Below are 9,693 nucleotides of genomic sequence, written 5' to 3'. Positions count from 1 at the left end.
CACCGGTGCCTTACGCGCTTCGGATCGAATCCGGTCAGTCGTCCACGTCGATACGCGTCGCCACCGCTGAGACAATTCGATCCGGCTCACCGCCTGTGCACACTACGCCTTGCCCAAATCGCCGATAGTCCTCCATGCAAACAGATCGCTCCCGTTTTAGACCAGATCGTCTTGCTGCTTCCTCCTGTCCTGTCCCACGCGATCGCATCAGACAATATTCCGCCGACTAGGCCATCGACCAGTTTCCGCAGCCACGATCACTTCAAAACCTCCTTCATTAATCAACTCCACCGCCTCCCGGACCTTTTCAACCTTGCTTATGATATCACTTATTAGAATAAATCCGAAGCATTACCGTCAATCATCCGAGGATCAAGCAATCACACAAGCACGATACCGAGATTTGTTAACGAGGTTCACCGATATGGCTACATCCCCGGGGCCTGACTACGGGCGCTCCTCCCCGTGACACCGTCACAATAGCACCTGGTCGCCCTGGACACCGGCACATGCCGCCGGCTTCCCCTGCATTCCGGTGCTATTATGTTGGCATAGGTTACATCGTGTGTCTACCCCCGCTATATAAGAAAGGCCTAGGATACAAGTGTCCTACTAGGACACGACTCCACATCCTATGTAAACACGATACAACTACAAGTCCAACTGTAACCTACTTTGTACACTATATTCGACACAACTCCAACAAAGGGATAAAAAGGGATGTATCTATAACTAAAATATGTCTAGATACATCCCCTTTTATTCATTTTAATGACAAGTATTTTCGGACGGAGGGAGTAGGTATTTAAGCATGCATGTTGAATAGTGACATATACACAAGTTGTATGGGCACTTTGCTATGGTTATTGGGTTAGGGCTAGATGTTTTTTTTTCACCCGCTACAACGCACGTGCATTTTTGCTAATAATAATAAAGCATGTTTTTTTCTAAATAATAAAGCATGTTGCAATACTCTACAAAAAAATACTGTATCTGTTTTCTTGTTGACATCATTATACTGTATCTGTTTGTTGGAATGAAATCACAACATACCCTAAAAGAAATATGAAAAATATGGGATATCCTGGCAAGCAGTTTTCACGCTTCAATTAAAGATCTCCAATTCCTATCGTCGGCTTTTAAAGAGCGGAGTCTGACTTAAGTCCTCACGAGTAAACTCCGTCCATCTGCCCCATCTCCCATCCCTCGCGTCGTCTGCCTCGCGGCGCCGGCGACGTAATGCCTCCTAGGAAGAAGCGCAAGAGCGCGCCGGCGCTGACGGTGGTGAGCGCCCCGGACCACATCAGCGCCCTCCCCGACAGCATGCTCCACCACGTGCTCTCCTTCCTCCCGGTTCAGGCGGCCGTGCGGACGTGCGTGCTCGCCCGGCGCTGGCGCCACCTCTGGAGGTCCACCACCGGCCTGCGCATCGTCGGGCTCGATGACAAGAAGCACCTCCGGAACTTCATGCACCACCTGCTCGTCCTGCGTGAGCGCACCGATCTAGACACCGTCGAGATCAAGCTCGGGGTATTCGTGGAAGAAGACCAGACTCACGTGAACCTCTGGACCCGCTTCGCCGTGATGTGCAGTGCCCGGGCGCTCACCCTCCATGTGAGCGGCCCTCTACGCCTCTACCTGGACGACCTGCCTCTCGTCTCTCGGCATCTCAGAACGCTGGACCTTCACGATGTAGACCTACCAAAGAGCTTTATTGATTTCGCTGGCTGCCCAGCGTTGGAGGGTCTGAAGATGAACCTCTGCAGCGTCAGCGTCGGCGGGATATCGTCGTGTTCCCTGAGGCATCTGAGCATCACCGGCTGCCACTTCGGCTTGGGTCGCCGGGTGATCGTTTCTGCTCCGGGCCTCGTCTCTCTGATCCTGAAACTAGTCGGATCGTCGGACACTAAAACGCCTTGCCTTGAGAGCATGGCGTCGCTAGAGACGGCGCGTGTTTATCTTGGCCTTAACTGCGCGGATGTATGTTTGAATTACGACGACTCTGGTCATTTCTGTGGAGCTAATGATAAAGCATGTAACAATTGTGTTCCCATTAAGGATGATGGCAGCGGCGATGCTGTGCTTCTGGGTGGTATCTCAAGTGCTACACATCTTGAGCTGAGATCTCTACCTAGAAAGGTATGGCATTAGATCATCATCTTGCATTTTCAGTAAGGTTTACTTGATTTACTTACTTTTGTATTTTCTTTCCAGTTCATTTTCGCAAGAGATTTGAAACACTGCCCTACATTCAACAAGCTAAAGAGTTTACTACTCAACGAGTACTGGTGCGAGGCTCCTGGTTTGGATCCACTGCTTTGCATTCTGAAAAACTCACCAGTTCTAGAGAAACTAACTCTTCAACTGTTTTTGATGGTATAGAACTTTTAAATGGCAGTTGCTGCACTAGTATAGTTATTATCAGTCATCCATCTTGGTTTAAAAGTTTGTTTTTCTTACCGTAGGGACAAAATAATAAACTGCATTTGAAAGGAAGCTACAAATCAATGGAGAGACCATCTGCAATATCACGGCACCTTAACATAGTTGAAGTCAAGTGTGACGTGGTCGAGGAGAGGATTTATGAAGTTATCAAGTTACTGTGTGCTGCACTTAACATACGTGAGCAAACTAATGACACTTTCCATGCTCTCTAGCTATATTCCAAAATTAATTTTTGTGTGTGGGAAGGAAACTTTGTTTTAACCATATGTGGGAACGGAAACTAACAAAGCAAATAGTGAAGTACAAACTTGTGAATTACTCCCTCCGTTTCAAATTACTTGACTTTCATTTGTCTAGATACGAATGTATCTATACTTGTTTACTTTCTAGATACATCCATGTCTAGACAAATGGAGGTCAATTAATTTGGAACGGAGGGAGTAGTATGTAGAAAGAACAGTTTTGTAAGGATTGCAGATTGTTTGAGGCATGGAAATCTGAGCGCAAAAGGAAAAACAACCCTTTTGTTGGCAGAGGATGTTTATTTTTAACTGTGTTGCAGAAAGAAACAGAAAGACGCAACTTGTGGGCTTGCTGATTAGTTCTGGTCTTGTAGGCACTAGCACAAATTTCTGAATAGATTATTCAGAGTAGTGATACAGTACCTTCACATTTTGATTGGCTCTGATCAAGCTCAAATGTAGGTTCAAGCGTACCTTCATTTATTGTGTTGTTGAATAATACATAGTTTGTGCTAATCGGTAACAATTTTTGTGGCTCCCTAGACCTGAGCAGCTGCTTGTTCTTATGGGATAAACTATTCAGTGCTCGGTTTCCTTGTGATTCAGCACTAAATTATTTGCCATTTCTGTACCAGGAAGACTTACAGTTCACATAAAATTTCTTCAAAAATATAAGTCTATACACATAACATTTCTAGCAGTGTATGTAATGATTGCTTATTTCACATTTCCTTTGCCATGAATTTTTGACATTTTTCGGCATTTTCATTTGGAAGCAGTTTTGCTAGATGTTTTTCACATTAGATTGTCAGCTAGAAATACCTGTATGAGATATAATGGAAGTTTGTCCCCAAATTAATGTCAAGGTAAGTTGCACATGGTAAAGCGAATCTCCTTCATACTTACCCAACCATGTCTCGGTGTCTTGATTTTCATTGTCAAGTAACTGAACCTTTTTTTTACTTCTGATAATACACCAGACTCTTACGTTGGCTTTTCATTTCTGTACAGGATTCATTTTCGAGTAGGGTGAGAAGATGTGGATCATTGGTGGATATATCATGTCTTTGAATATTCAGAAATGCAAGGCTGAAAACACATATGCTACCACAACGTTTCCGTCCATTTCATTTTTTGCGTCTTATGCCAAGTTCTACCCTGAGAGGAAGAGGGGTAGAATCCACAATATACACGTTATGAACCCTAGACCATGTAGCTAGACTTGGTATTATCGTATCCTGTGATTTTTGTTGCACTTCTGGTTCATACTGTATTTAGTGACCTGATTATTGTGTCTACTGTGCCAAGAGGTGTTCGATCCGTTGGATGTCATTGATTTACTGTTCAATTTTCTGCCTTTTGCCTACGCATATATATGTCCCAGCCGCCAATTTATAGGAGCCGCTGCTTTTATATAGCCAAGTAGTGATCTGAAGCAGCTATGACATGGCACCAGTGCTTGTGGAGAATTGGAGAGGTGAAAAAGTTGTTTGCCCGTCAGGACTTGTTTGGACCAAGTTATGCAAAGATTGCAAGAAGTTACTTGTTTGGAGAATTGAAGATTGCAAGACTTTATTACTCATACAAGTAACATCCTTAGCTAGGATTCGATATTTAGCCATATATATGTGACTTATCTGCTCCTTTGCATCAAACCGTTCGGATGGGGGATTTTCAGAATCTGGGTATTACGGGTTTCTATTGAGAACCAAAGCAAATGAATGGAACTACCCTCTTTCATTGATGATTCTACATATATAGGTACACGGAGGACGCCTCGTTGGAGAGGCGTCTGTATGTGAACCGGCGCGACGGTTGCCGAAATAGCATCCGTCGGCGGTTAATACAAGCAGGGATTATCCCTTAATTAAGTATTTAATTAATCTTAACACTCCCCCTAATCCATGCTTGTCCAGGTAGCATCATCATCTTGAAAGAGTCTCCTCCAAAAACCCTGTGGAAAAAATATGAGGAGTGGTGTAGAATATGTTGCTAAAACTGCTTCAAACCCAGTGGGAAAAATAAGGAGAAAACATATAATGGTTATTGTCTCTTTCAACTCAATACGAGAAACCCCATAGAGTTTAGAGGACAATAAATATATCATATATACTTCCCTAAAAACCCCGGTGGGGAAAACAGAAAATATGACACATGATCTCATGTTGATATTACCTCATTAAAAACCTTTATGAGAACCTGAAAAGTAAACTCATAAAGGGAAAACGAGTATAATATGATGCATTCAACAGGAATAATTCAGGAAGATACTCCCCCTGATTCTTGCAAAATTCGAAGCCGTCACATACCAAAACATAGAAGTTGGTAGAGACCCCTGAACAAATCAGTCATGATTTGACTTGCAAGATATGCAATATAGTGATATTGCTTATTATGTAACTTGTTTGCATCCGGGCAACACAAAAAACATTATCGTTGAGATAATGGTTGGTGAATAGCCATGAGGTCTGTTTTAAAGACTCTTCATGAGAGGGCTACCACACCTAGTAGGAACACTAAACTTGTCTATGATTTGATATAATGGGGATGATCGATGTATCCAATGATATTGGTGTTCAGATTTCTCCGAAACTAAAAAACGAGGACAAGATGTTTCATGCCTTGGAGATATCGAAAGATATTCTTGAGTACCAACCAATTGTGTTTGGTGGATCCAATGGCATTACGGAACGTTAAGTCCCAATATCTCATTTCCATCATCTCTTGGTCTAAATAGATCTTTTTCTACGTCTAGAGAATGAACTACCATGAGAGTTATAGATGGATAAGTTTGTCCATAATGAATTTCTCCAATGTATTATGGATATAGACAACATAGTATACCATAATGTATGAATGAAGGTGCTCAAGTCGTAGTAACGAGCGATATTTTGGTTTACACAAATCCTTCATTTAAACTCCGTCATTTAGATGATTACATGTGTCATCATTGCAGAGACACAAACATGGATAATCATCACTGTAGGAGTAATCCTTGTGTATAAGTAACTCACTACGTCGGTTGTACCATATGTACCGACAACAATAAGTCTTATGGTGACTTATTGTTTTTACACAATGTATGTTGCGTATTGCATTTCGATTTAGAAGCGAGATTCCACCGGGAATCAATCATATGTGTCTGAATCTAGTGATCCACATGGATATGTGAGCACTACATCTATCAACTGCACAGATAGATGATTTTGTACTGCCAATGATATAAGTTATCGGAAAGAGATTCCACCTCTGGAGAATAGTTAGATATCTGCGTAAACCCTTGTGCTACAATACTTGCTCTTTATTTCACCACCTCGTTGTTATCAATTCTGTTTCCAGAAGAAAACTGATGTAGGTATTGCTTATGAATACCTTTCCATTATTGAGCAAGATCATTTGTACCTAGATTATACCCTTTGCTTGAGTTCAGTCCGAGTGTTGTTCACACTTTGCCACGGCCATGGTCTTTGGATCTGAATCACTTGAAAGGTTTTTTCAATCTAGTTGAGGAATGTATGTCGACAATTGTAGACTTCTGGTTATATGTTTCTCCAGAATCTATATATCAATATATAGTTGATGGAGATATCGTTACCCATAGTGACTGCTCGCGATTTCCCAATGCGATTGAGTCGGGTATTCCGATGTCCCAGTCATTTTGTGCACTATGACCTGGGTTGATGGAGGTTTCCCGTTCACTGGGTGTATACTACCCATCAGGTGTCTGTCAACATGAAGTTGACTTGCATTTACTGATTCACAAGCCTTGATATCCTTGCTTGCGAGAAGCTGAATCCCGATGTGCTATTGTCGTATTTCTCCCCCTGTTGCTTTGAACGGGAAGTTGAGTGGTTTTAGTTGGTACCTCCACTCTTTCCGGCATATTTTTTAGGATTGTAGGATTGTATGACATCTTTATAGTCAGTAAATGAATCTGGCAGGTTATTTGCATTGTGTTGCAAATCTTCTGAACGCATGGTTCAGATCTTTGAGTACGTGGATTTGAGGCAGAAATGTGTTGAACATTCCACTAATTTCCTGGCATTCTTTATGGTACTTGAAATCTCCCCCTGATGCCTGAAAATGTTCCTCATTGAATCAACATACTGGCCTAAATAACTCCCCATGCGAGGGGCTTGAGGTATTGACGAAAATACAGTTATTCCTCACATGGATCCCAACTATATGTTGAGGGGCCAATGATGTATGTTGGGGTGGTGATATCGGTATGCAACCGAAATACCGCAGATGGGAAATACTTGGTAGATTTCCACGTATCAAAGATAGAGGGGAATAATAGTATGCAGTTTGGTCATGAGCGTGTAAAACTGTATGACTCCAACGTAAACTTGGTAAATTGCAATTCCAAAGTAAAGATAATGCAATGAGCTTAACTCTTTGGATAAAGGATTCTACCAAACCATTTTGAGTCTAGACATTAGGACAAATTGCTAAACTTCAATCCAAGGGCCATAAAAGAAGGCACTCAAGGAGAATTCTGCAATGTTATCCATTCGATTTGCTTGAAATCGATGTCAGGATAATGAGCCAATGGTTTCGTGTGAATAAAGCACACACTTAAGATCATCATGTAGATATGTCTTTTAGAACCATGGAATACCAGAATAGTCTAGTCAATGGATGGGAAGAGCCACTTACCTCAACTTGATGCATTCAAGGAGTCTGAGTGGTTCAGCGTAGACTTTAAAGTATGCGAGCCTTAAAATTAGCTTCCCTGTGTCACTTGTAGTGCACATAAAATCCAAATGGTGTTAGAATTTAGCATCTAATAATGATAAACTATTGGAATTGCTGATAGTTTCGGTTTCAACCCAATGTCTCGATGACCAAGATGAGTATGCCAAGTTTTTCATGTACAAGACATTTTGGAAAACTATCTTGGGTGCAACATATGCTACGGAGGGAGTATGTGTTTATCACATTGACATTCTTTATGAACATGTCACAGCGGTCGTGATTGATTTCTCCCCCACAACAAACTTGTAAAATTTTGACAATAACATCTCCTTCATTATATTAGGAAAACACAAGGTGATGAGTTCGATCTACTGCCCATGTGTAGACTATCTCTATTACTGTGAGATCTGTATGATCTACTGCCCATGTGTTTATGTTCCCACAATTGAGGTTAGTTCCATTCATTTGCTTTGGTGCTGATAACGTATTGAGAACCAAAGCAAATGAATGGAACTATCATCTTTCATTGATGATTCTACATATATAGGTACACGGAGGACGTCTCGTTGGAGAGGCGTCTGTATGTGAACCGGCGCGACGGTTGCCGAAATAGCATCCGTTGGCGGTTAATACAGGCAGGGATTGTCCCTTAATTAAGTATTTAATTAATCTTAACAGTTTTCTTTTGGTCTGTGAATCCTTGTGTGCATCTTTTAGTGTACGCTCATAAGTAGCAACCAAATCAAGCAAAAAAAATACCGTGAATGAGGAACGTCTCACTTCCAATCTAGGAGGCTTATCATAAAGTGATTTTATTCATTCTTTGAGACAAAATCCAAGGTTTGGGATGTCAAAGTTCTTTCTTTACTTCTAAGAATATAGATTCGTCTCCAACCCAGCTCATGACCAAAGGGCTGGTAAACGTGTTTTTGTAATCACGAAAATCATAATTTGAAGTCTCGAAAACCATGGAATATGTAATCATGCCTTGAGCAATCCCTACCTTTAAAAAATGGAATTGTGACTTGTTCTAAAAAGGAATAATCATATGTGACAAGCTTGTCCGTACAAGTCACATAAACTATTTTTTTAGAATGAAGGCTCCAAGTTCCCGGCTTTGAATTAACAAAGCCATCAACCGGCCAGGATTACACAAAGCCACCAAGCATGAGCGACCGAAAGATACAAGGGAGCTGATAAGCAGCTAATAACACAACGCACACTACTGCACACAAAGAAAATCCATGAAAACCTGCAAGTAATGTGGGAGCCCGCTGCACATCGGCACCAAGAACGTGGAACAGAGTAGCCTCGAGGATCAGACTTTGGCTCGCAAGCACCGAGAGCAACCGTATCAAGGGATTGGGATCACGAACACCTGTCTTCCAACGCCGAAGAAGAACCCTTTCCTCTCGCTAGGCTCGAAGGCGCCGGACCGTCGGATTGTTGGGCGCTCACCCGAGAGCTAGAGCAGGCGTCGGCCGAAACCCAAAGTAGGCATAGCTCACGGTCCTCACCGCGCTGTAGGCACACCCACAAGCTACACTACCATCTTCCTTGGCCACCAGAGAACAGAGGGAAAGCCACTGAGGGTGGTCGAAGAAGCAAGCTGCAAAGACCCGGGGCGACAAGCCGCTGTGGACACGCAGCCGCCGGGCACTCTCCTACCTCGAGGCCACTCCCCCGGAGAACCAGATACCCCAAGGCGGCGCCTCCAAGGAGGGAACAGCGTGCAGGGCGCCGCCGCCGCCCAACCCGAGACGAGTTTGGGCTTTCACCCGGGATCTGGGACGGGGATGGATAGAGGAGTCCTCAGCGGCGCCTCGAAGAAGAAAGGTGATGCACGCGTCGTCACCGCCGTGGTCGGAGAACCGGCCAAGGGTTTCCCCCGGACTCGATCTATGCCACCAGCACCCCGCCAGCACCGGGCCTTGCAGCCAAAGCTGCCGGGCGGACACAGCAGGAGGGGAGGAGTGAGCAGAGGAGGAGAACCCGACCTTCAGATCTAGAGCGGAAGAAGACCGCGCCACGACCACCACCCGCCGGCTCCGCGCTCCCTGAGCAGCCGAGGAGGCTGGCCACCACATCCCGCACGTGTCGCCTGCCGCGGAGGCAGCACTGCCTCGCCGTCCTGGAGTCTGGGGTCCTTCGCGAGGTGAGCGAAGCGACAAGAGGCCTCGCCGCCACCTTCATCGGTAGCCGCCATGGCTTGCCTGGCGTCCCTCAGGTGGCGGCAAGGGGAGGAGAGGCTGGGGGGAGGGGTGGCGGCGCCTGGGGGAAACCCTAGTCACCCCCGGGTCGCCCGAGA

The 9,693-nt window shown here is 44.2% G+C and overlaps 1 protein-coding gene across 1 annotated transcript; it reads left to right on the top strand.

Annotated features, from left to right (window-relative positions):
• The first annotated feature begins 1,239 nt into the window (after window positions 1-1,239).
• Window positions 1,240-2,657, top strand: LOC119320777 (putative FBD-associated F-box protein At5g38570). The gene is made up of 3 exons (XM_037594727.1): window positions 1,240-2,139; window positions 2,215-2,376; window positions 2,466-2,657. Exons 1-3 carry the CDS (start codon window positions 1,240-1,242, stop codon window positions 2,655-2,657), a joined length of 1,254 nt encoding a protein of 417 aa, XP_037450624.1.
• The last annotated feature ends 7,036 nt before the right edge of the window (window positions 2,658-9,693 follow it).

Source organism: Triticum dicoccoides, chromosome 6B (assembly GCF_002162155.2).
Source record: "Triticum dicoccoides isolate Atlit2015 ecotype Zavitan chromosome 6B, WEW_v2.0, whole genome shotgun sequence".
Taxonomy (NCBI): domain Eukaryota; kingdom Viridiplantae; phylum Streptophyta; class Magnoliopsida; order Poales; family Poaceae; genus Triticum; species Triticum dicoccoides.
Note: the sequence above shows the minus strand (reverse complement) of the source record. Positions and strands in the feature narration are given on the sequence as shown.